Genomic DNA, 26887 nt, shown 5'->3' on the forward strand with positions numbered 1-26887 from the left:
ATCTGCTTTATCGTCTTTATCTTTCAACTAAAAAAAATAGAGATTTATCTCGATATTTGTATAATCGTTCAATGACATTCAAATCATTCAACTTCCTTAACATATATTTAATAGTGAGTAAGTATTTACACATGTATTTTGTAATAGTCTGCACAATTATTAAAGAGTTTGGTAACAACGGTTCCTGCATTTTGAAATAGATTGCAGCCTACATATTGCGATGTGATTAAAATGCGGCAGTTTTTTACGATGAAAACGGGATAAATAACCACAGGTTAATCCATGCACAAAACATAGCTTATTTATTCTTTGACTAGAATCAATATCTGAGTGGTGACCCAAGTCTAGTTCAATATTTAGGATTCCAGATTGAATTCATCATATCTAATTTATTTGGGAGTAATATCCTCTCACCTTATCTTTACTTGGTCTTCTTTAAAAAGCGCAGCCCACATTTTGCAATGACCAATGACCTCACATATATTTCTCTTTGGGAGGGGAAACACAATCATGTTTTAGGATTCAAATTATTTATTACACAACCATTTAACAATGAGGCTTTTGTTAGAGGCTGAAGGACATTTTGCTAAATTGCATTCGGTTATTACATAATGTGTTTTCATTACATAATGCATTATTACCGACCCTGGACCCCCATCCTATTGAAGATCGGGAAGGCGACTGTAACGTGTTAGCGAGCATAAAAGTAAATGTAGAACCAAAGCGAACACGGCGGGTGCAGTTGACCGCGAAACTTCTTCTCAATGACAGACCATCCTCGATCCGAATGTCTCTCGCCCGTGAAACTGCAAGAGGAACCTTCGCTTTGGATAGCCCAATAAAAGTAGAGAACCTTGGATTTGAGAGGGACACGCAGCCGTTGTGAAAATGTCAGACCTTGGTGGTGTGGTGTCCATAAAGAAAAAGAAGTTGCCTGGTGACAGAGTGTGAACCTAAAGGGCCCATGAAAAGAAGGAAACATAAAGATCATGCGGGGTTCTATCATATGATGAATTTCGGTCGGCTCCAGCGGGGTCCTGGATACGCAGAGGTGATGTCGGTCGCTGTAGATGGATGTTCTGTGGATGTTCAGAGCTCTGAGTGGGATGGCAGAGGGTTTAAAAGCCATGTAACAACAAATTGCCCATGAGTTGATCTGGGTATGAATATGACAAGAAATGGTTAAACGTCTGGTTGAATCCTCTAAGACGTGGCAAGAGAACAAACAACAACAAGAAAAAAAAGATTTAAAACAGAGAGAGAGAGAGAGAGAGAGCGCACAAAGAGAGGAAAGAGAGACGGGGCATTTTCACCGCTTTATTTTTCCCCATTTGGGAACTTAAGCCACTGGAGTTCTGGTGTCTTGGCAACCTTGCTGAAGAACTGGCTGCCTGGATTTCAATGTTCTCTCTGTCTTTCTCTCCTTGTATCTCTTTCCACTTCCATATCTCACCGTCCATCTAGCCTACTGCATGCGCCGGCCTCGAATGTTTTTTTTTTCTTTTCATGCACACCTACTTCAAACCAAAACAGAAACAATGGGCCATTCTTCTGCCTCATCACACCAATGATCCCGATACCTTGAGCTGTGTGATCCAAGTCAGAGCCCTGACATGTGGATGCCCCTCAGCAGTCTTGGGAGAAACACGTTCAAGGGAAAATAAATCCCCCAGTTATTCTCACTGCTATTGTTTCAGTGTATCAACAACTGAATTATGATCTTTCCACTTTGGTCGCCTGCCATGTATTACTCCATTCAGGAGCGTGAGGTGATTATTACTGGGTTATGTTTGTAGTTCTCGCTCAAACTGAATGATATACGCTTTGACAGCTGATGCAAGTGCTGACCACCCTGCGATTCAACGTCTCTTCAATTACTTCATCCAGTCATGCAAAGGAAAAAAAAAAAAGACCACATAGTTCACGATACATCGCAGGGTACAGAATGTACGAAGTCATAATTTACAGGTTTAAAGTTTCTGCAGGGAGCGAGAGATTTGTGCAATGAATGAACAATAGAAGCCCTCCCGCAGACAAGGGTTACAGACGGAGAGGGGAAAAAAAGAGGAGAGTGGAGGGTAAGAAATATAAAGATTTAATCAGAATAAATAAAACTTGGCCATGGAAAGGAAAGCTGAGGCTGAGCGCTTCAACGCGGCACATACTGCCTATGAATTTGTTACAGATGCACATATTTATACTTCTCAATCTCTCTGCCTGGGCGTGTAATCACATGTTAGTTTTCTGCTTTCAGCCCTGTGCATGTGGTGCAGCCTCCATTCTCCATAATTGTACAGTCATTTTGCAAACAGCACATTACTGTTTAGGAAACTACACATTCACATTTATACTGCAGCTCCGGTGACTGGTAGCAGAGCCGCGGCTTTTCACGAAAAAACGAACGAGCTGCAGCGGCTCACGGTTTTGCAGTTTCTACTCTGGCCGTGTCCGTTTTTATCTTCGCGTCCCCTCCAAACCTAGACGCAACCGTCGGCCACTTCAGCGCCTTCCACCCAATGTGACACGTCGTAAGTGTCTCCTGACTTTACTGTTAAAACATCCCGTCACAAGCAGCAGATGTTTCAAACTAAAGCCAGAAAAAAAATGTTAAAACTTGACCAGAGAGCGACGTGAAGTCTTTCTTCTCCCATACTTGGGTCCGGTCTACTCTGCATCTGCAGCTTCCTGTGTTTGTTGTTGTACAAGGGGGTGAATACTGGCCGATAAGAACATAAACAAAGAAAAGACGCTGAAAAATTCTCCTTCCTCGCACGGATGAGTATCAGCCGAAATGAGTTAAGCGCGAGGGAAGGGTCGGCCGCTGGGTGGCTGGTCGGCGTCTTTCCTTAGACATGAGATTAGGTTCCAGAGTTAAGGGTCAACTATTAGGGGTGAGCAAGAATGTGCTGAATGTTGTGTGAAGCAGCTGCTAACTCCTCAGACATCAACGCTGATGGGCTTTTCCTTTTTTGCTCTTTGTGACATTAGTGAGTACGATGTAGACAATAATAAGGGGGCCAAAGACCCTTTGCCCAGTCTTCCCTCTTTCTGTGGCACGCAGAGGCGCAACGATTAGGAACTACTTTGTCTGCGTGAGAGCTGACAAGTGGATACACTCATCTCTGGAGACGCATAAGTCAAACACTCGTCGGACTGAAAAGAGTTTAATTTGGATGCCAAGCCCTCCGGCTACAGACCAACACCATAATCAACTGAACCACAGCAGGAGAGAGAGACGGGCAGACAGACAAATAAAAGAGGGAGAAACAGAGTGAGGTACTGGATCTGTAAAACGGCAGTGGGGAAGCAAAAGGAAGAAGGAATGTTATCTGCAAAGGCCCCCCTATCAAAACTATCGCCCGCTGTCAATATCCCTGCACAGCATCAACCTGCACTGTGGACATTCCAGACTCCGATGGAAAGATAGGCTGTGATGATACGGGTGATAAGATTAAAATATTTTGATTTCAAACCCAGCAGCCTGAAGCTATAGAGCCGGGGGATAATGTGTGCGGAGCTGCGTGTGTTTGTGTGGCCAACTTTGTGCGAGGTGGGAAAAGCTCCCAGATGGTGCGGCTTGCCAAACTCTGCCTTGCTGGCAATCCAAAGAGGAAGTCAGAGAGTCAGTGAGTGCGAGCCCTCGATCCTGCCAACACAAAATATGCTTTGTAATCACAATCCTGGAAATATATTTTCTCCTCGATTTCGATAGCGGTCAGTTACATCGGCTAATGAGAAACGAGAAGGAGTCATTTACTTTTCACGCATACCTCCGATAAGGTTTCACCCCTGTCACTCTTCAACAATGTGGAACAAAACAACAGAAATTCACTGTCACCGTTTCAGATCAGGTTGATAAAATTCCACCCTCACGATCGGAAACCTCCGTGTTCCCGATACTGAGAGGAAGTCCTGCAAACTGTCACGTTTTCAGGGACGTCGGGGTTTTTCTCTCCCACTTTGCACTTTGCTAATAAACCCTCCCAAGATGTCGACAGATTTCTTTCTGAATTACTTGGATGCACAGCAAACTTCAGGCGGGTACAAACGATCTGCCGCTCCTCCTCCTCCTCCTCGGGAAACTTTTGGTTCTTTGTTTTCCTGCTATATTTTGTAATTTAATGTAAAACCCAAGCAGAAATCCAGACGAACATGGCATCACATACCAAAAGTCATACACACTATTTATCATGTCATCATGTGAACCATGAAATCTCTTCAGACTTAAATTACCCAGGACATTTATTTCATTGAGCCCGCTCTTAATTTGAGTTTAAATCGGATTAGGTGAAAACTTTATATGGAAATTTGGAGATTGGAGTGACTCCTGGCAGGAGTCTACGGCGGTACTGTAACAGGAAGCAAAGAGCAAAGATGTACTGTACTCAGTCCTCCTCCCTCCTCCTCCCTCCTCCTCCTCCTCCCTCCATCCAAGAGGGGGGAGAAAGGAGGCTGGCTTGTTAACTTTATGGGCTCGCAACACACGCGGTGTCCGGACACGGTGCAGCGACGCGCGGTGGAGGAGGCGGCTGGATGTCAGAGGACCACCGAGAAATACTGCGAAACCCTTGAATGTGATGAAATTTTAACTTTTAAAAAACAAATTACCGAGGATAATTCCGACTCACTGAGGCAGGAAACATCCTTCAATATACTTTTGGAATTTTGGGATTAATATTTCGACCAAATAAGGTAGGGGGATGGGGTTTCCTTTTTTTTTTTTTTTTTTTTTTTTTTTTTTTGAAATTCCGTGCAACCCAGTCTCCGACTGGGACAGCACTTTTCTCCACTCCCGGTGATAATGTCTGACTTTTAAAAGTTTAGATTATATAGATATTTTTTTTAACGCTTCATTTCAGAGCCATTACGATTAATAGTTGTAATCTAATATTTATTACATGTTAAAGTAACTAAGAAACGGGTGTGATTATTAATCTTCAATGCGTTAATGTGAGAGTTTTCGAATAACAAATGTGGAGTCATTTACAGTGTTTGCGCATTTGTTTTTATGCATTTTGTCGGTGTTTTTCCCCCAAAGGTAGTGTTATTTATTTATTGTTATGTCATTTATTTTTCAATTTGTGTGCATCATGGCTATCATGGACCCTGAGCCTGGGCCGCAGGGCCTGCGTGTGCGCCGGGTTTCTATTTCAGCGCAGTAACACAGCGCATCGGCGCACAGCACTTTGCGCCATCCTCGACAGTAAACGGATATCCGGTCTTTTTCTCCACTAGATGTCGCCAAACAGCCGCTAGAAAGTCTTGTGTTCTGCCAGCATGAGCTGAAAATCAGCTCAAGTTTTTTAACTCACACCTGAATTGCGTGGCATCGATCCGTGATTCACCCTTTTTTCCAGAGTTATTTAGGTGAAACGTTCCTGGCAAGTAGACTTATTCCACACACGGGTCTGCACTAGTCTCACATTCTGTGGAATAAAACCATCTGGCTTGAGGCGTGTTTTTTTTTAAATGTATTTATTTGCAAGGATCTGTTATAACTCGATAGTCAATGCAACCCCCTCCCACCTCTTCGTTTTCCAACCACCTGTTTCCTTTTTTTTAATTCACATCAATCGACACAAACCCTTCATTCAAAGGTGGGCTGACTCAACCCAACAACAGACATTCTAATTGTTTTTTACAAAAATAAACACACACACACACACACGTCATATTTATATATACCTACAAGTAAATGTATGTATTCATATGTGTATATGTTTATGTATATGTGTGTATACATATATATTTCTTCGAAAAAGAACCCTGCTTCTTTCTTTTTCAAATCAGACATTGACAAGAAGTCAATTTAAATTGTTAATTTACTCTCCGAGACAAAAACAAACAAACAAAAGAAATACATTTGTTGATAAATAAATAAATAAATAAATAAATAAATCGTCGTTTGTAATGTTTGACACGAATAAAACTTAATTTGCACCAAATGAGTCCGGAAAATTAGTGAGAAACAAAAGAAATTAAAATCAGAAGCTATTTGTAAAATGAAAATCTTAAATATATAAATGACCACAGAAAGTTGATATAGTATGTTTCTAATTAGTTATGCAATTTCAAATATTTGCCTAACAAGTTACACAGTGATGCAACAGTGTAAGGAGTTTTGGAGCTGGTGTTGAACGCGTCTGCCTCCAAACCTTTCCCCCGTGGCCTCATTCTGTCTTGCAGATGGCCTGGTGTCCAACTCGGTCCGGGCCGAGCCGCCGCGGCCTCTCACTGAGTCACTGCGCTGCTCGCAGACAAAGCTGCAGTCTTACCAGGACTCAATGGTCAGACGGTGAAAATGAATCCCGTCTGTTTCCTGTCCTTCTCCTTTGCCAGACTGGCTTGACCGAACCGCAGCTGCACGTCTGTCTGTCCCGTCGACACGTTTATACACCTGTCTTTCCATCCACCTGTCAGTTATATTTTTTCAGTAGTTTTCCCACAGTAGTTTTCTCCAAATGGACTTGCTGTTTACGGTCTAAATTAAATTTCACTCTGGAAATGTTCTTGGCAATTTGTTTTTGCATTAAAACTGATGTTTGCTGGCAGGCGGTTCTCACTGCCACCTAACTCCCATTGGCATTAACCTTGGAATAAGGCACAAAGTCTGAATGAGGCTCCTCTATTCTCTATTATGGATCCAAAGGTCAGTTATAACCTAGTTGTTAACTAATTTGGCCCTTTTTTTTCTGTGTGTGCTGCTCTGCTTTCTGCTCTGGTCAGGTCTGGTCTCTGCAGTGCGGAGCAGTTTGCCACCACATCCAAGCTCGGCGGCCACAGAGAAGCTGCCAAATAGTTCCTTTTTTTAGTGATAGCAGTCACCAAATTACAGCCACTGGGGCAGTTAACTCCACCCGAACGCTTCCAACCGGACCCGCCTAGTGTACCCTGTGTGAGGGAGTGTGTGTATTTAGGTTATGTGTGTGCACGCTGGTCTGGCCACGCGTATTCAAATGCACGGAGAGAATTACACACGATATTGTTCAAATAGGGTCATCGGCAAAAAGTATATGCTTAGATTCACAGCTGGCTGTTGGAATAGATGTTATAGACAAAGCAAACATGGCTGCGAGTGTGTGGGACGTGCATGTGTTTAGGCACGCAGGTAATTCCCACAAGAAAACACTTGTACGAATTCTACATTTGCGTTGATCCAAGAATCTGAGTTTAGTTGAGCATTTTGGGGTCGAAAGAGGGGTGGAAAAACAAGAACGCAAACCCCTGTGGAGCAATTCAAGACTAGCTTAGATACACCTTACAACAATATACAAAGTAATGGACTTTTGCATGACTATGTTAGCACAGAGATAACTTTGAACTTTCCTGTAATGTTTATTTTAGCTGAGTTCTGACGTGGCGGCTGGTAATACACCAGCGGTGCCCCGCCAGCTGGCACGCTTGGTAAACTCTCTGCCCCACCTTCAGTCATTATCTCAACTCTCTTGACCTCCTCAGTGCTTGCAGCAAGAGAGAGAGAGAGAGAGAGAGAGAGAGATGCTTGTTTGCACAGGAATACACAAACAAAAATAGTCTGGTGTTTGATAGCTTGGTCTGTGTTGGAAAGGTTTTGTGGATATGGCAACAAAGCTTTGTCATTAATGTATGTATGTATGTGTGTGCGTGTGTGTGTGTGTGTGACCCCCCCTTTCCTGCTGACCAAACACGAGTGTTTTATCTCATTGAGATTATTGCTACTATCACCGCAGACAGCATATAGCTTAAATAAATGTTAAGCTTGACAAGGGCACCAGCTGCTGTGTAGGGACTAGAGTTTACATCAGAGTAATTGTGGTGGATGTCAGGTCTTACAAGTGCCCTCCACGTGATGGATGGTGCATATAGGAAATGTGAACCTAATCTCAGACACAGGGTGTGGGAAAGTCAAACAACTAATATGCTCGGAGTCAGTAAACGCATGCCTCTGAAATCCATTCCGATTTTCTCTCAGATCCCATGGCAAACCACCGGAGTTTTTAATTTTAGATTGGCGATGTCGAAGGATACGTGTCATGACAGCTTCAGCCACCTGTGGAGGCTCAGACAGGAGGTGCGTGATTCACGAGTAGGCCGAGAGCCAGCATATCCTCATTGCACATTACGACTTACTCCTTGTTCTCTATGCAAATGAAGAGGAGCCTCTGCAAAGTCTACGCAGAGCCATTCATGTTCAGATGATTCGGAAAAATGCCAACACTAACAACTCTAATTGGAGACTATGTCTATCAGGATACCGATATGACCTCCTCATGTCTTCCCTTTGTTTCATGAATATGTAAAGTGGGATTATGGATGATAAGGCCTCTCATTTGGCATTAAAATTTTAAATCAGGATTCTATTCGCCCTCAGTTTCAACCAAGAGTTGGTCGATTTACAAAGGTGTAAATCCTAAAACTTGGCCATATTTTGCAGCTCGTTTCTATGTGAGAATAGATCTGGAATCTACTCTCATCCTTTATGTTGTGATCAAGGCGGCCTTGTACGTCAATCCACAGTGATGGAAGATTGCTGGGGTTTGTGTTGATTTTTTAAAATATTTTTTATCTTAACTCTTAACTCCACCTCTGACGCTGTTGTTTTTGTATGTATATATATATATACATACAGCTGCACTGTGCTTGTTGCATGCAAAGCCAAATCAAATTGAAGGGGTACGAGTCAGCGTCGCAGTCTTGACTCGCGTCATTGTGTGATGCCAGTTATAAGTGCCGCTAGCTGCGTCCTTTTGGCTACATTCTTTTGACTGAGGTCGGGGCAGCAGGGTTTTTTTTTCCCTTTTTTTCTCTGGTGCAAAATGGTATAATTTAAAAGTTATTTTAGTCACAGAGAACAGAATGCAGGGGTCGGTTATTTATGCCTCTGCATAGGTTCACATCACACACAGCCAGACTTTAAAAAGTTACCTGTTCTGGCATACCTCAAGGATTACTAAGCCAACCAAAGGAATGTGTCTTTTGAAAAATCACGAAATGCTAGAGGCATAAAATTGATATAAGGTAGATGTTTTTCAATTTTTTCAGAATCAAGATGGATTATGTCCAGAGCTGACAAGATCCCATGCATACAGCAGTGGGTAGCGCAAAAATTGTATATTAGTTCACTCATGCTTGTTTCCATATTTCCTTATTTGCATTAATAACCCATTGATAGCACAGCTTCACAAGGCGGGGGAATATATCCAGCTTTGTTTTTCTTTTTATTCTCAGTGATGTGGTTGTGCTATTTTTCTGCCGGAATATTTTTGTCGCGTTCTTTTTTGATTCAGAGCATCAGCTGAAGCAAAGAGTTTTAGCTGTTGTTATGGACTGTTTGTGATGGTGAGACAATGAACGGTCTGAAAATCTTCCTCTTGGCAGTGTGAAAATCTGCAGTCTTCATATGTAAAGTGCAACATAAATAACATTTTTTTTGTTTTCTTCTCTCAAGACAAACCTACTAATGAATCATGCAGCCCATTCACACCAGGCCTTATAGTGATGCAGTCACTTCATTACTATTCTGATCCTTTTATCACAATCAATGATGGCTGTTATGAAAAATTGCGTAATATCCTGCTCATAAAGTGAGGTTGTAGTGTTAAGTGTTGCTCTCTGTGAGCTAAATCCCTGTCTTATATTGCTCTTTTTATCCACCCCACCCTCTCACACTCAACCTTTTCTCTCCTTTTGTTCAAATGACTGCATCTTCCTATTTTCCCCCATGAACTGGCGTTTCTGTTCCTCTCAGGATCTTGACTGTCTAGAATGTCATCTTGATCCTGCTGACTTCTCCATCAAATGTCTGAGTTGTGGTTAAAAAAAAAAAAAAAAAAAAAGAATTGATGTTGATAAAGACAGAGATTAAAAGGGATTTATCTGACCCAGGGGTCCGATGCACTGCACGGGTGGTCTTTACAGGATTAGCCTCCGGGTAAAGGTCAGAATATCCTGCATCAAGGATAAACCAGCCCAGTCATTTTGGTTTTGCAGGAATTAGTTTTTAGTTTGAGAATGACGTGGGAGTGCACTCTAGTCTCTGCTAGGCCGGCGCTTGCAGGATAAATCAAGCGATGAACGCATACACTCATATGTCTGGTGACCTCAATCGTCAGCGTGTACGCGCATTGCAATGACATCATGGAGTCTGACGTTTAATGACACGCGTACGCACTCAAATACGGATCAACTTGCTCTTACTCTCCCCGTAAATGAAGGGAGTCTTTGTTTGCTTCCTTGAAGGAATAAGGTTTTCCATCACTGAGGTAGATTTAGTCCAGCTAACAGATTGGCCAGTGAGAAGAGCCTTGGCCGCCTGGGATTCAGCCCGGTGTGCAGGAAGCAGACAGTGACATTTTGTGGTTTATGTGGCTTTCATTCCCAGAGCCGATTCCTGGCGAGTCTACTGGGTGGGGAAGGGGGAGTTGGGAAGGGGCAGGTTCCAGCTTCTGGTGTGCCACTGGGTGTGGTATGAAACAGTAGAGCTTTATATTTCAGAATAACCAGACCAGAACATAATATTCCAAAGCACATTTGTCATTAACAATCGTTCTTAGCTTGCAATGCTGCAGGTTAAACTGTATCCCGACATCAAAATAGTTGCTTCTTCATAACTTGGGGAAAGTCCGTCACCTTTTGGGTGCTGGGACGCACACAGCCGAGTGCGGATGGCAGCACAAACAATTATCCTGCGATTCCATATCAGCTATCCAAAGAACTCAAGTACTCTAAGTACAATTTTCCCAATTTAGGAATAGGTCATATGTAAAACGTAACAGACTATGAAAATAGATTCTCACACATAAAGGAGTGGATGAAATAAGACAATAGAAATATCAAATATTACTGAAACAATGTGCTTTTTTTTTATATTAAATATCAACACACACTTGGTAGATCAGGGCACCCTTCTTTTTTTTGTGTGATTTCTTTTTTGGCATTTGATTTTGAATTCACTTATTCATAGAAAAAGGGTGTGCTAATGAGGAGAAAATTCTTGTCAACAGTTTAAATGCATCACAATTGGCTGTGCAACATTTTTCGACTGCACGAAGTAACGATGCATCTCATGGATGACACTTCAAACTTAAGTGTATATTTATTTGCAATAATACTAACCATGTCCTCTCTACTTGTGTGTTCCAGGTGTGTGAAAATGCTGCCACACTGGTTCCTGTTGCTGCTGCTATGCGTGGCTCGGCTGCACTCCCCCTCCTCCGCCCTGTCCTTCGTACAAAGGGGCTTCTGGGATTTTGACTTTGACAGTACCGAGAGCGAGGGGATGATGGCGACGATGATGAGGGATGAAGAGGAAGGATCGACCCCAGATTCGTTCCCCGTACCAGATATGCCCATGTGTCCCTTCGGCTGCCACTGTCGACTCAGAGTTGTCCAGTGTTCCGATCTCGGTCAGTGAAAGTGTGCGTGAAGGAAAGACACGTTGAATTCATTTCTGAGTTACTTGTTAATATGTGTGTGTGTGTGTTGGGGAAAAAAATACCAAATCGCAGTTCGCGTATAACCCAAAAGTTGCTTGACTTTGGTAGCAAAGAAGAATGAAGCCCTCCTTTGTTGCATTATCTTCCGTAAGAATTTCTACCTCTACCTCAATATAATCCTGGTGTATTTTTACTAGGAAAGCCATCTCTTTGAGGGATTTCATGATCCAGATTTCATGTGTTAATAAATACTGGATGGGAACGGTATGACCTCAAGAGCCGGGATGATAGAAGAAGGAAAAAAAAAAAAAGGGCTGCGTTGTGGGCAACGGAAACTAAAAGAAAGAGAAAATGATAGAGGGAGGAGGGATCAAAGAGCGGAATGGGGGTGTTAGAAATGGCATGGGTGATGTTCGACAAAAAAGACAATGAGAAAGAGGGAGAGGATCTGTTTCATGTTGATTTTGGAACGTGAAAAGGCTGTTAATCCGGAGGATGATGAAAAGAAGAGTAAGGGATTCTTAGAATGCTTTATGAGAAAAGAGATGAAAGCTGACTGTTTGTGGGTAAAAGAATGACATTTATCAGCAGCAAGAGACCAGAATCAACATTATTAACCCTCATTTTAGCCTTGAAAAGAACAACAAAGCAAAGGAGCCGGGAAATGAACGGCAGAAATAATTGATCGATTAAAAGTGCAACAACTTTCTCCTTGAATTAGAAAAGAAGTAAACTCTTCTTGAGCATTCATTCTAATAATACTTTTAGCCTCCGTGTTAAGTGTAGTCATTTTTTCAAAAGTTCAGTTATGCGCTGGACACCGGAATAATGATTCCTCACATTACGCTCGCTATAATTCCAATAAGCTGTCTGTGTTTAGACATAATGGTTTTGTTGAATCATCATTTTTCAAACACTATATATTTACTGTCCCCGGCATTACTGCAGAGGGTAAATCTGGAAGTGTATAATTTCTGAGATGTCGAGTGCTTATTTAGAACAGATGTATTTCGGTGGTGGCGTCTGTCTCCTCTCAGTGTTCATCCTAGCCTAATGTTGTGTTGAGGGGCACCGGGGGTTACGGAGGCACTGGTTTTGTCAGCTTGCGGTAAGGGGCCGTGAGATTTGCGGCAGCCATGGGTGAGATGTTGTGTTTTGGGGTTTCGAGGGGGCCGGTTAATATGAGAGTCACTCCGTGTTTCGGTCGTGCTCGTAATGTCAGTCAGTTCTCAATGCCGGCATACAAATTTGAGGTATTCTAACCTGGATTAAAAACAATCTTGAGTCAATCTGGAGTCAATCTGGTGATATAGTCCTATAACTGTCACGTTGAAAGATTCATTTAAATGCACAAAATGCTCAAAAATGATTCCACCTGCAGCACGATTTATTATCTTTTTCCCCGCTGCAGGCGCAATCTTGCGCTTGAATTTCTCGGAAAAGGCTTCATCGTCAGGCCTCCGGTTTCCGTATCCACCGTGATAGATCCCGCTGTGGTGACCCGGAGGGTGTGGCGCAGCACAGCAAAGCTATTTCTAAACTTAACTCTTTGGACAGCTCCGGGTAGAGTCCTCCGGGTCAGATGTGGGTGGTGGCAGACTGCATCCCAGTGGGACAGCTGGCTCGCGCTGCCCCGGCTGACATGGTTGCATCACGGTCACGGTCCAGATGAGGTTCGCCCTGGTAGAGCCGCACATAGTGTGGCTCGTCCGTCGCCGCGGACCACATCTGACACGCTCGCCCGCTTGTGATGTGGTCTTGTTAATGATCCAGACAAGTCGTCCAACTCCAACAGTTTTGTCCATTACCACGGGTCCCGTTTGCATGCTCGCGTAGTCATTTTTGTCGACGGCGCTCTTAAAATATGTCTTATCGGGTGTCTTGCTGAAAATTAGCCGAAGCTATTGCGCTTAAGATGCTAAGCGTCACGGCGGCTTCACTGCACGCGCACGTACGATCACAACTTGTGCAGCATGTGTTTGGGCTGTGCCAGTCTCCCTCTCACTTGATGTGTGATTTTACTGACGGTATTTGAGTCATATCCTCAGTGACTTTTGTCAAATGGAAACCAGATGGAAAACATCTGGTGTCCCATCTGGTGCGAGGGAATTTGTGCTTCTGTGCGCATTGTACGTGCACGCGTATCTTCGCCTGTGACAAACCAGTAATGCGAGTTATGTGCTTCTTTGACGTCTGTGTGTGACCTCCGTGGTCGAGTCTCTGTCGACCTCTCATTAAAATAATAGCCCGAGAACCCCAAAGTGCTCATTTCACATTGTGTGGGACTGTGATTGGTTTAATTCTCAGTCCTGATGGGAGTTTTTAAAACACACACAGGAACTATTTATTTTCCATGGTCTGTGTCTGGCCTTTCTCAGGGTTTGGGTGTTGGTGGGCATTCGCCAATGGATGTGTTTAATGCACCGCGATCTCCTCCTGTGTTTTTATTGGTCTTGTCTTCAGGTCTGTCCGAGGTGCCAAAGAATATCCCCCCAGATACCAAGTTCCTGGACCTGCAAAACAACCATATCACTGAACTTAAAGAGAATGACTTCAAAGGCCTCACAAACTTATACGTAAGATAAACACACAGTAGTCACATTTATAAGATCCCTCTCTGCGTTAGCTCAGCTGCTTTTGCGGAGGTGTAGCCAACTCAGTTCGGCTTAGATTGGCTTGAGCGGTGTGAAATATCATTACCAACCTCTATTTCCCCCGGGGTTATATTGGTTCATTTGCTTTATTTTTTTCCACCCACTGCCCTTCGCTCTGGGAGCTTTAATTGTGTAAAATCGTGAGCCTGAGGCCAAATGGGAGTAGTCAGGCTCACATCCTTGCTTTTTTTTCTGCAGGAAAGCTTCGCTCACTCTAATAATGTATTGAAAAGCACTGACCAAGAGAATTTTTAAACTCCAGACGTGACATTATATCTCCGGTTAGGTCTATTGACCTCAGTCCACGTCTGTTGCCATATTTCAACCCAGCCAGGTGCATAGTGTTCTGGTATTTCCGATAGAAAGTACAGAGTATCAAAAACATGCAATTTTCCCTGTTTCCCAAATGTTTCCCAACAAATCAAATATGTTTTTTTTAAAATGTCCTCTCTGTCCCCAGGGCCTGTCACTGAGGAATAACTTTATCTCCAAAGTTCACCCCAAGACTTTCCTCCCCCTGAGGCACATGCAGAAGCTCTACTTTTCCAAGAACATGCTGACATCTATACCCAAAAACCTGCCCGCCTCGCTTGTTGAGCTCAGGATTCACGAGAATCGTATCAAGAAGGTGGCAGCCGGCGCGTTCTCGGGACTGGGCAACATGAACTGCATAGGTCAAAAATTGCTTTAATAAAGAGAATCATATTCCGTGATAACCAACATTACCTTATTCCCAGTACAGGGTTGTAGTTTTACAGAATGCATCGCATAATTATTTCCCTATGTCTTGCAGAGATGGGAGCAAACCCCATTGAGAACAATGGTTTTGAGCCTGGAGCCTTCAAGGGACTGAAACTGAATTACTTGCGTATATCGGAGTCTAGGCTGACCGGCGTGCCCAAAGGTATTTTTATAAACATACAAACATTTAACCCACAGCAAATGGTGTCATTGTTATTAATTTTACTGATGAGGAGTCTCAATATTTCCAGAGTCTTTTTAATGCTTGCATTGGGAGCCAGGTTGAGAGATTCAACTAGTAGATCTGTGTGCCAGGATTAACGTTCAGATTTTAAAGAAAAACATGAAATATGCAAAGAATAAAGGTTAAGCATCACAATGACATCTACACAGTGATAAACTAAATGCATCAAATAAGCCATAGAAAAAGGTGAGGCGTTAAAATTTACAACACAAAATATCCAACTACAACTCAGTAAAAGTGAGTGAAACACAGTCTTGTTTGATTATCATTGACTATTTTTTTTCCAGTGTGACAAAGCTAACGAACATATAATTCATAAAGAAGCAAAACCTTCTTCCAGAGGTTGAGTTTTATAGGTAGGGTGCTTTTCTTTCAGATCTTCCAGAGAGTCTTCATGAGCTTCATCTGGACCACAACCAGATCCAGGCTGTGGAGCTGGAGGACCTGAGCCGCTACAAGAATCTGTTCAGGTGCAGCCGACTCACCACATCCTTAATTCTAAGCTTTAAAAATGTTATTGCAATCCCCCCACCCCCTTTTTTTTTTGCATGCATGGGAAATGATTTCTGCTTATGGAGCACTTTCACATCTTGCAGTTTCATCTTTACACAAAGTGGCATTCACCCATTCACAAACACACACACTCACACACTTACAATCGGAGGGACCCCTGCTCAATCAATTGAGCCAAAGGCGGCCAACCGGACAGAGCAAGAAAAGCAAAACGATGATTTCTGCAATAAACACAAGCACATATGTAAATAACAATAATTATAAGAAGAACAATCATCCAATGAATCATTGTGTACATATATGCACAAAATATGCTTGTATTATAGATCAAGCCAACAGGACTATTCTTCATTTCACTGCATTAAAACGTCCTAAAACAACATCTGGAAAGTCTCTCAGAGTAAAACTCAAGTTTTAGAATATACGGTTTCAAATAAGTCTTTCAGTTCTTCACTTCAGTGCCATGTAATTACTTATTTCGGTTTTGTTTCGGAGCATTGTGTCAGTAAGTGCCCTGTACGGGTCACATATGCATTTGCCACTTACATGCATCGGGATACAGGCAGCACTTCATTATGTGTTCTTTCTTATTCCAGGCAAAATTGGCTGATTTCTTAATGTTGAGTGAAAAGTACCTGAAGAATGTTTTTCTACTGGTACCACCTTTTTCACAGCAGACACTTTGACAGTTCTTGTGAGCCAAAATAAACAGTAGTGGGACATTTAGACTGGTAAGCTGGTAAATGGTGTTCATTATTCCTCTTTAGTTTTTACACACGTGCCTCTGCTACTGATGCACGTCAACGTGTCTTTGGTTAAAATCCTCTTGGTTCCTCTGTTCCGCTCTAGTTCTCGGAGCTCCTTGCTCAGCATTTTTTTGAGGGGCTACAGGAGTAACGCAAAGCGGCAAAGTAGCCCCAGTTCTCACCTGCCTCGATGTCGATCACTAAATTTGCAGCAACCCGAGTATTTGTTTTACAGTCCGCCCTAAATGTACCATGTCGTAAACCATTCCACATTTTCCTCACTTTGCTGCCCTTTTCCAGGTTGGGTCTTGGCTTCAACCATATCCGTAACATAGAGAACGGCAGCTTGTCCTTCGTCCCGAGGCTGAGAGAGCTGCATCTGAACAACAACCTCCTCAGCAATGTTCCCAAAGGCCTCCCCGATATGAAATATCTACAAGTAAGTCAAGATATGCGGTGACTGCTTTTATTTCCCATCCGGTAGTGTCGATTACTTTCTAGGAGGCCCATCTCAACCTTTCACTTTGCCAAATCTGCTCCAAAGGTGGTGTACCTCCATTCTAACCATATCAGCAAGGTGGGCATAAATGACTTCTGTCCTCGAGGATTTGGGATGAAGAGAGCGTTCTACAATGGCATCAGCCTGTTCTCCAACCCTGTCAACTACTGGGAGGTGCAGCCGGCAACGTTCCGCTGCGTCACCGACCGGCTGGCCATTCAGTTCGGCAACTACAAGAAGTAGAGATGGGGGGAGGCAAATAATGCGGAGAATGAGAGGGAAGGTGACAATAGAAAAGAGAAGAGCAGATAATTTAAATTATGACCAAACGGGAGAGATGAAGAGAGGAGGGTTAATATTAAAAAATAATTCTATTTTCTTTAATTATAAGGTTTTTTTTCTGGAACGTGAACGATGATGATGATGATGATGATGATGATGGGTAAGAAACTGATGAATTAGAATTATGAGGGAGAACAAGTCACATAGCTGCCGCCGGAGTGGTAAACAGAAATGCTTGTAGGGCTTCGTCTGACTTTTTGCTTATTTCTTATTTGATATTTTACATTTGGAAGTAGGACTGAGGAGGTTGTCCGTGACGAATGCTACACAAGGCCTCAATCCACGGTAAATAAGGACTGAAAAGTTGTGAACCATTCCATTATCATTAGTTTTGACTCAACATCTTACACAAAAACGCAAGTGATTTGAAGCTTTTTTTCTTTTCTTGTTAATTTGCATTTTAAATTTGAAAGCAGTGCATTGTAGATTTCTATATCTATAAATTGTACAGTGTGTGACTCTGTGTTTGTGATGTCATGGGAGGGACACCATAGCCTGTATTGCTAATGCTACTAACAAAGCCGTTTGCCCTCAGCTGTGATTACTAGCAAATCACTAAACCAGTCAAACAAATAATTACAATTTTCCACCTTGTGCACAGGAGAAATAATTGCAGATCCAACTATATTGCCAATTAGGTAAAACTTTATGATGTATTTTGGAAATGGATCCAAGAGCGGGCACACGTAAATCCTCTCTTCTTCTGTCTTGATCTAACTGAACCAGCCTGCTTGTATAAAGAGTCTGATATGTGCCTTTTTTTAAGCAATACTCTTGTTTGTACGATACTTTTCGGAAAGTATTTCTCGAGGGGACACAAAGCAAGCGCGGTTTCGTCCATGTTAGAAAAAAAACACACATCGGCTTTGCTTTGCAACAATGAAGGCAGTGTGTTCACGTAGTGCTACGAACAAAAAGTAGTGTCGATGCATTGTTTTGCACAGTTTTCCTGTTATGCTTTATCTGCTTGGGGGTCAGTCTGTCTACTTTGGCAGACCTACATGGGACTCTTTTAGTATAGTATTCTGTCCTTTCTCTGTTCTGTAACCTGACAAGCTACTGCTGCATGTGAATAAAGACATTTCTATCCTGCTGCATTAAGCCAAAGAACCACTGATGAAAACGGGGTTGGATGCCGATTGAGAGATTTAAAGAAAAAAAAGAAATATCAAAAACGAACAACATTTTGATGAATAAATCCAACACACAGACAGGTTAAGATCAAGTAGGCTAACCTTTGTCTACATTTGGGTACAAACACACACATCATGCTCACATTAAAATATACCTTTTGAAGATTTTGACTTGCTCATTTTATTTGGAGTCTGCAGTCGACAGGTCCTGAACTGGAATGCCGTCTTGTGATATATTTAAAAGAAATGTTGGATTCCGACAGGGGCGGCTCTCTCTGTGGAGACTCCTCCATGCTCTCCACGTGTTTTAGTGGGTTTCCTCCCACGTGCAGGAGGTTTATGCAGATTCTAAATTGCCCAGACAGAGTGATCGGTTGTTGTGTCTCTGAATGTGACCCCCGTGATTGATCAAGGGTGAACCCCACCTTTCGCTCAATGACAGCTGGGATAGGCTCCAGCACCCCTGCGACCTTGAGTGCACGAAAAGAGGCCCAGATAACGAATGAAGGACGCAAGGAATTGTTTTGACATTTTATTTACATCAACATTAAGATGTTTACATATTTGCTCATAGGAAACAGTTGACAATTCTATTGTTAGTTGTCTTGTGAAACTGCTTTATAATCTAGAGACCAGAGTGACTGGAACGCTCAGATCTGTGTAGCGTTTATAGGTTCACATATTTTAAAAAAAGCTCATTTTAAATCAAAGTGACTAAAAGGCAAAACCGAAATACAAAAAAAAAATTGAGAAAATGATAGCACTGTAATATTAAATCCTGGGATTTCAGTGGATCAGCATGCTGAACGCGGTTTATTGGTGTACTCTTCTGGTAAAAATGGGTATTACAAAAAAAAAAAGAAGCAAGAAAGCCATTTCAGCTCAACATGGGCTGTAGTCAGACGACCACATTTGCGAAACGGGGTCAAACGAAAGACTTAAAACGTGGTTAAAATCCAGAGACATCTTAGAATTACCGGCCATCTAATGGATCACGACTGTGAGCTGGACGGTTTAAATTTCAAGAGCTTTGCACTGCGTGTATTTCCGTCCAGATTTGACGACATGGCTCAAATTCGCGTGCAGTAAATCTCGAGTGGGAATATTCGGTGGGTTTGGGGGGGGGGGGGGGAGGGGGGGCGCTGCGTGATTTCAAAAGTGGCGCTCGGTGCGTCACGCCGGTGCGTTGCGTTGCGGTGCGGTGCGGTGCGGAGCGCAGCGCCCCAGCCCCCCGGCGGCGCTGCGGCCGAGGACGCGGAGCGCACTTGGCCGTGTTTTGACACCCGGTGGATGCACGGCGATGCTCTTACGTGTGAACGCATCTGCAGCGGACCGTCAGCATCCCCGGACCGATTTCGCGTCGGACGAGCGTGTCAGAAGGCGGAGGAGGAGGAGGAGTGACCCCCCAGCAGGGACGAGGTACGTGAATTTTTCTTTTTTTTTTTGGCCCGTCGTCGACTGCGGCCCGTCGGAAGCCCCCGGGGGGGAGCGGGGGGGGGGAGCTGGTTTGGAGATTTCGCAAGGGATGCGCCGGTGATGTGGTCGTAGGGAAGCAAATCGAGGATGAACCGAGAGAAGGGTGTCGGAAAAAAAAAAAAACGGCGAAGTCATGCCGTGTAAATACGAGAGGAAGCCTGCAAAGGCCCCGTCTATCACCTGCGTGCACAGACGGGCGCCCCTCGGCTGCATTGTTGCTCCGTTCCGGTTGTTCCGGGTTCTGTATTGAGGGGGAAAAACACACCCTCAAACACAATACAAAAAAAAAGAAAAAAAAAACAACCCCAAAACGGACGTGCATGAAATTTTTCAGACACGCGCAGAAGCGTTGCTGCTGGATTAATTCGATCCGCAAGCATCATCCCCCCCCCCCACCGTGGAAATATCACGGCTGAAAATGATGCCTTCTAAATAAAGCCTCGGAGGTTGCGTTTTTTTTTTTCTTTGGTGAAAATATTATTATTTTGTAGCTCCTCGTCCCCATTTCTGATGAGGAGATGTGAGACAAAGCCGCCACTGCATCTCTCTTGTGTTATTTCAGAGGGCATGACGAGAAAACAGGAAGAGGAGTCAGCACTTCCGGTCACGAGACATGTTTTGATTAGACCCTTGTAAAAAGCAGGTACCATCTTGATCAATGCAAGAAAAATAATAGAAATAGTAATGTCCCACAGTAATTGTCCCGTTCCTCCTCAGTGGTCCGGAGGTGATGGCAGTGCAGACGGTGCATCACCAGTACAATCACCCTTTCCTACAAACGGTCGGCCCCCTGCTGCACACCTGAGCCCGACCCCAGCGCCGCCGCCGCCGCCTCCTCCACCCCTCCTCCCTCCTCCGCCTCTCCTCAGCCACCTCTTGTTTACCCCCCCGACCCCCGCCGCTCCCTCCGTCCAAGTTTTCACGATTTGGAATTTGACTTTATGACTTACTATGGCCTGCTGCGGCCGTTCTCTGGACTCCCCCTGCACGTTGGCCCTGCTGGTGGGCTTCCAGTTCGCCTTTGTGCTCTATTTCTCCCTCGGGGGCTTCAGAGGATTGGTGTCGGTCCTCGTTCACACGACAGAACCCGAATTTGATTATTCCCGACCCCACGACGTTTACACCAACCTCAGTCACCTGGGGGTGCCGCCGCCCCCGCCTCGAAACTCTGGCAGTGGCCCCCCTGTCACGGCGCCGCCGCTGAGAGACTGTCAGATCCCCTCCCCTCTCCTGGGTGAGTGAGAACAGTCAAGTATGTATTTATAGACCTCATGTATATATTAACAGGAAATGACTAGACGGCTCACAAATGGTATATTCTCCTTTCCTTTCTGACAGTCGGGCCCGTCTCTGTCCACCTCTCCTCTCCTTTGACTTTGGAGGAGATCCGGCGGAGGAATCCGTTGGTGTTACCCGGTGGACGGTACCGTCCCCCCGACTGTGAACCCCGTCATCACACTGCCATCGTCGTACCGTACCGGAACCGGCAAACACACCTCCGTGCCCTGCTCTATCACCTACATCCCTTCCTGCAAAGACAGCAGATCCACTACAGCATCTATATTGTACAGCAGGTCAGATTTTGTGTGTCTTTGTTTGCAGTGATAAATAGTGATGAATTGATAGTGTATTGTTGTAATGTATAGGCATGTAACTCTCAGCATCCACAATTTTGTGATTAGTTTCCATGCAAAAGCACAAATATTTCAACCGCCCACTGGATGAGTGGAAGCTCAAATCTCTGCCCGGGACCGATTCATTCACTTTCATTCAAGAAAGTTGTCTCGTCAGACGACGACGAATGATTTCGCATCCGTCAGAACTCGGGCTCTTTTTCTGAATCCAGTGGGGGAACGGTACTTTCAATCGAGCCAAGCTTCTGAACGTCGGGGTGCGGGAAGCCCTCCGGGATGAAGACTGGAGCTGCATCTTCCTGCACGACGTTGACCTGCTTCCCGAGAACGATCACAACACCTACACCTGCCACAAACAGTTCCCCACGCACCTGTCTGTGGCCATGGACAAGTTCAGATACAGGTAAACGCGCAGGGGGAATGTTTTGGAATAATATGCAAGTCCACTGCCCTGTATTATGTTTAAGGTTGCTGGTGTTTTCCCTCCAAGGCTGCCCTATCCACAGTATTTTGGCGGGGTGTCCGCAGTGACCCCAGACCAGTACATGAAGATGAATGGCTTCCCCAACCAGTACTGGGGCTGGGGAGGAGAAGATGACGACATCGCTGCCAGGTAGAGACGATAAATAAGCTGAGTTTTAATAGTGTGCCACCGCATCGGTCAAATGACGGCTATTCTGTTTTTCTTTGCTGTGGTTCGCAGTTTCAGGACTGCATGTTTGAGCATATTTTTGACTTTGTGACCTAACGTCATCTTTCATCTTCCCGTCCCTTACCTCTGCTGTGGCTTTGCTGTGTTGGAATGCTCAGTGAGTATGTTTGCCCCGGACTTTCTGGGCTGGAACGAGTGCTCCCGAATTCCACCATTCTCTCATTTCTATGCTTCCCCGACTCCTCCGCTCTCCGCTCCCTGGCTCCTCCGGCGCTCATGAATGGCAGCGAATGCGGCGCATAATTGAAATTAATTATAAGTCATAAAATTGGGGGGCAAACACATCATCAAAATAGGCCACAAATAGTAAAAAAAATAAACCCAAATTATCCGAGTTGGGTAGAGACGACAGAAACGAAGGCTAAAATGGTCTTGAAGCAAGATATGTGGCTTGAAATGTTAGCTTTTTGTTTTTCCTGTGATTCAGCTTTCAGTGGTGAATTACATTTTAGCATCTTATATCGCTTTGGTAACATATTCTGCAGAACCAGAGTCCACTGATGAAGGTTATGCTACGATAATCTGTCAAGCGACGTTCAAGCCGAGCTAATGACCGATTTCTTTGGGAAAACTGTTGTGAAAACTTTCTATTCTGTGAATATCAGTCTTAAGGGCTAAATCGGGAGCAGAGGTCATTGTCTGCACTGCCTTGGGAGTTTTAAGAGACAAAACCGTTTGGCACAGCCTTTTTCATACTTGTGCAACAAATTTTCCAAGGGAAATTATTTTTATTATTCCAATGAAGGGAGCATCTTTTCTACCATGTCAAAGGCTAGTCCAGCCCATGTCACGCCTTAATTGAAGAGATATGTGACACAGTAGTCCTTAATGGTCTTTTAGGACAGATGAGCTCAGAGTAGCTCTTTTAATTCCAATAGGAAGCCGCTAAATAATCGCGGTATCTCGAGAAAACGCATTAGAAAAAAGGAGCTTTGTTATCACAATCCTGATGAGACTAAAATCTTGTGATCTTTTGGGAAGGGGTGGAAAAGATAAGGATGCATTAAAGAACCGGCTCACTTCATGTACCGCAAACCTCTGAATATAAATCAGAATGAGGTGTGCCTCAGTGAGGTTTGGCACAGTTGGCTAGCTTTCCTCGCTGGCTTGGATGTATCATTGGAGGTTATTAGCTCTGTGATTTATTGTTCTTTTCTGAAGAATTCTAAAACTCGGTATGCGACATCTGGTCTTTCATTGTGTGTGGATCATGACTATATTTGGAAAAATTTCTGTTGATCCAACAAGCTGATAGCCATCTCTCTGCCACGGTTTGTTGTAATTGCATCGGTTTTGTCGAGCTTGCTAGATTCACAACACTTGTGAAATGTTGAACTGGTTCGGAAAAATACAACTCAGGCTTGGACATTTTAAAAAAAAAAAAAAAGGTCGTTTCTGTTTGTCCTTTCTACTTCCTCTCAAACTGAAAATAAAAAGTTGTCATTTATAGGATTTTCATCACATCAGGTTCATGTTTTGGTGCGGTCAGCTGAGTGACACAGTAGGACCAGAGACGGGAGTGGGAAACCATGACGCTATCCTCCACATTTAGATACCATAGATGTATTTTTCCACAGTTCTCCTTCTCAAGTTCTCTGTTTCTTTCATCCGGGTGTTTTCCTATAGAGGTTCAAGGCCATGTTGTGTTATTGTTCTCAATAACAGACCAAAAAAAACATCAGTAGTGACGAATAGGCCTTTGTTGGTCTTTATCTCCTGGCACCGATATTAGATTTCCTGGATTTTGTGCTTTGATTGAAACCCTATCTGTTGATAGCTGTCCTCTGCTGTCTGCTCAGGGTACGTCTTTCTGGCATGAAGATTGTGCGCCCTCCAGTGGCCATTGGTCATTACAAAATGATCAAGCACAGAGGAGACCGAGGCAACGAGCAAAATCCACACAGGTACCAAAAAACTTCATTTGTATAAGAAGCTGTCGTTCATGTCAAAAAGTGACTTTTAACCCGGTTTAACCCCTTTGACTTTCTCCATCGTTTTAGATTTGACCTCTTGAAAAGGACCCGACTTAACTGGCGCTCCGACGGCCTCAATTCCTTGACCTACGAGCTCCTATCCAAGGAGCTGGAGCCCCTCTACACCAATCTCACCGTCAACATAGGAGAGGACCCCCATCTCCCGCATGGGAAAGCACCCGTCCCGATGAAATCGACCGCCCCGGGCCAAAAACATAGCGTAGACACGACGAAAGACGATGAGGTGAAGAAGAAGCAAAGCGGCAAAGGTGTCGTGTCGGCGAACGTCACTGTAGCCAAGCCTGTTGGCGTCCAGACAGAAACCGGTCGGTCCAAGGTAGCAAATCAGATGAAAACAGGTGCTGCGAAACAGAACGGGATGTAACGTTTAAGGACCGCATCTCATCTCTATCATAAAATGGCTGCTTAGATGTTGATCAGAGAGTTCACAGAGGAGAAAGCAAAGTATAACACGTCAGTGTTGTGACCCTAGAGGAGGATTTTGAATAGCAATGCAGTTGATCAAATGAAGAAGCCGCTTTGTCCACATGGGTGCATTCAGGAACACGACCGAGTTGACTCTTCTTGGTTTATTACCCTTTGAATGTGACTCCGGCTCTGCTGAATGACTCTTTAGTCACCACTATAACTAGACTGGAGCCTTCAGGCGGACAGTGAACCACTCAGCCACATCTACATAAAGCTGCAAAAACAAATGAAGTGTAAATGAGGCGGCAACTTTGAATATCTGCTGTTGATGAGACACCTAAAGTTGTTTACAGCCCAGTCGCTGACCTGCAACTTCATCCGGTCTACTCCCCCCTAAAAAACCTGCTGCTGTCGGTTCACTCCACGGTGGGATTGTGTTTCTGTGCCTTCTCTCTTTTATGCGCTTTTATAGAACAAAATAGTTACTCTTAGACACCGATCTGGGGTGGGTTTACCTCTCCGGCCTCGTGGCAAAAGTTAAAAAGCAGGGAGGATAAGTTGTTTCGAGATCGGAATAACTTCTTGTTCTGGGACTGCCGTTTTTATACACACGTGCATCGGTCGAACGCTGGCCGACTCCGCAGTCGTTAGCCGATCCTAGAGTTTATATTTATATAGAGAAATTTCTTTATATGTTTACTGGTTTGTTTGAGTCATCCATTCTTTCAGTCTGGTGCCTCTCTTTTTTTGGGGGGGGTTTCAGTTTCTAGACAATCAAATCATTTTGAGAAGACAACCACTCATCCACCAAAAAAGTCAGAAAATATAGTATATCTTAACGTCTGTCAGATAATCATACACTTGGCATGATATTTGTTGTCAAGTTTAACTATATTCTTGATACATAAACCTGTGCTTCTGAGAATATCTGTAATTTTTATGGAGAAATGTAGACAATATTTTAGGCTCATTACCACATTTGCTCGATTCAGAATGCGTTCGGATATAAGAACGGTCATAGTTACAATCGTGCCACGTGTATAGGCTAAAGTCGACATTCTGCTAAGACGTCTGATGTTATCACAGTCTTTTTCGCTATGCTGTGAAATATCAGAAGCATCTAAATGTACAGACCAGTGTTTTCCGGGCCTTGTTTTGCTTCGTTTATGTTAAATAGGCTTTTCATTCTTTGACAGAAATCAGGCGAGAATAAAGAGAGAAATCTCTTTATTTGAAAGGAAATTCCATAGTTGTATTTTGACATCCACCAGACGAGCACTCCTGTGTATGTAATCTGGATAGACAGATAATCAGATAAAAAGCCACCTAATTTGTCAGATCACCTTTTTTTTTTTTTTTTTCTTCCCCCCACACAGTGTCTTTAGAATGTATCATTTTTTTTGAGTCCATCTTTTGGACGAGATTATCCAGTAAAGTGTTAAATAAGACTATGGTTGGAAAATTGAGCCGTTGCACTTGTAGGATCAGTTGCTGCTAATGGTTAAACAGTATAGTTAAATAGCCTGGAAAATTGTTCTGCTTATTTTTTTGGTGTAGAATTGTATTTTGTCATGCTAGCAGGTAATTTATTACGAATAGTCATTTGAATGTATTTTATTTATTTATAGAGCCGATCAAGAGCTAAATACAAAGAATTCTAAAGTGAGTTTGCAGTGCGGGAGTGTTGAGGGTGTTCGGGTCTTATCCCTTTATTCCATATCGCCATCTTTCCGACGCATCATTGTGCCTCACGACATAAATCTGGGTTGAAGGCAAACCGCTTGTTGTGTGTAAGCGCCATCCAGCGGCAACACATGGCTGGATGCCACCTCCGAGGAGTCAAGGATTGAATTAAACCGAGGCGTGACATGAATGTTAATCATTAATGTTTGCCATTCATAGGTTTCAGCCAGTCCAATCTTTGCAATCTCTGTGCGCAGCTTTCTTATTTGCATAGCATCAGTTACTGAGCCGGGCAGCTTAAATGTCACAAACAACTTGCTAATGTATCGAACCAAAAAATACATGGCGAAAAGTTTTATGAATGAATATAGTTTTATAGAGGGAGTTTATGCTTATTCATCTGTGAATTATCAGCAGTTTGGAAAAAAAAAAATCTATACAGAGTATATAGGGAGAAAATAAGGCCTAATTTCTAAGCTTTTTGCAACAGACTAGTCCCATATGATTAAACAACATATCCTTTATTCCTCATATAGCCCGGGACAATATGGCATGAAGCAATGATACAATGGAAGCTATTCAGGATGTTATGTTATCTGCAGATTAATCCGCAAATTGGGAGCTTATTCGAGATTGTTCTATATTTAATAAGTAGGCTAGCTTTTATAAAATGGTTGAACATGTGTAGTATGAT

At 43.5% G+C, this 26887-nt stretch overlaps 2 protein-coding genes across 2 annotated transcripts; both read left to right on the plus strand.

Moving 5' to 3' along the window:
• Nucleotides 1-4492: 4492 nt before the first annotated feature.
• bgnb (biglycan b) lies at nt 4493-18449 on the plus strand. Its single transcript, XM_086141588.1, has 8 exons — nt 4493-4692; nt 11122-11384; nt 13878-13990; nt 14529-14742; nt 14862-14972; nt 15430-15523; nt 16613-16751; nt 16857-18449. The coding sequence occupies exons 2-8, from the start codon at nt 11132-11134 to the stop codon at nt 17052-17054; spliced, it is 1122 nt and encodes a 373-aa protein (XP_085997714.1). The 5' UTR covers nt 4493-4692; nt 11122-11131; the 3' UTR covers nt 17055-18449.
• Nucleotides 18450-19517: 1068 nt separating this feature from the next.
• On the plus strand, nt 19518-25886 carry b4galt3 (UDP-Gal:betaGlcNAc beta 1,4- galactosyltransferase, polypeptide 3). The gene is made up of 8 exons (XM_086141975.1): nt 19518-19705; nt 20325-20405; nt 20480-20996; nt 21101-21336; nt 21609-21799; nt 21887-22009; nt 23908-24012; nt 24109-25886. Exons 3-8 carry the CDS (start codon nt 20714-20716, stop codon nt 24464-24466), a joined length of 1296 nt encoding a protein of 431 aa, XP_085998101.1. The 5' UTR covers nt 19518-19705; nt 20325-20405; nt 20480-20713; the 3' UTR covers nt 24467-25886.
• The last annotated feature ends 1001 nt before the right edge of the window (nt 25887-26887 follow it).

The sequence above is a fragment of the Fistularia commersonii genome, chromosome 34 (genome assembly GCF_037954325.1).
Source record: "Fistularia commersonii isolate RoL2024-O1a breed Wild chromosome 34, RoL_Fcom_v1.0, whole genome shotgun sequence".
NCBI classification, from domain to species: Eukaryota; Metazoa; Chordata; class Actinopteri; order Syngnathiformes; family Fistulariidae; genus Fistularia; species Fistularia commersonii.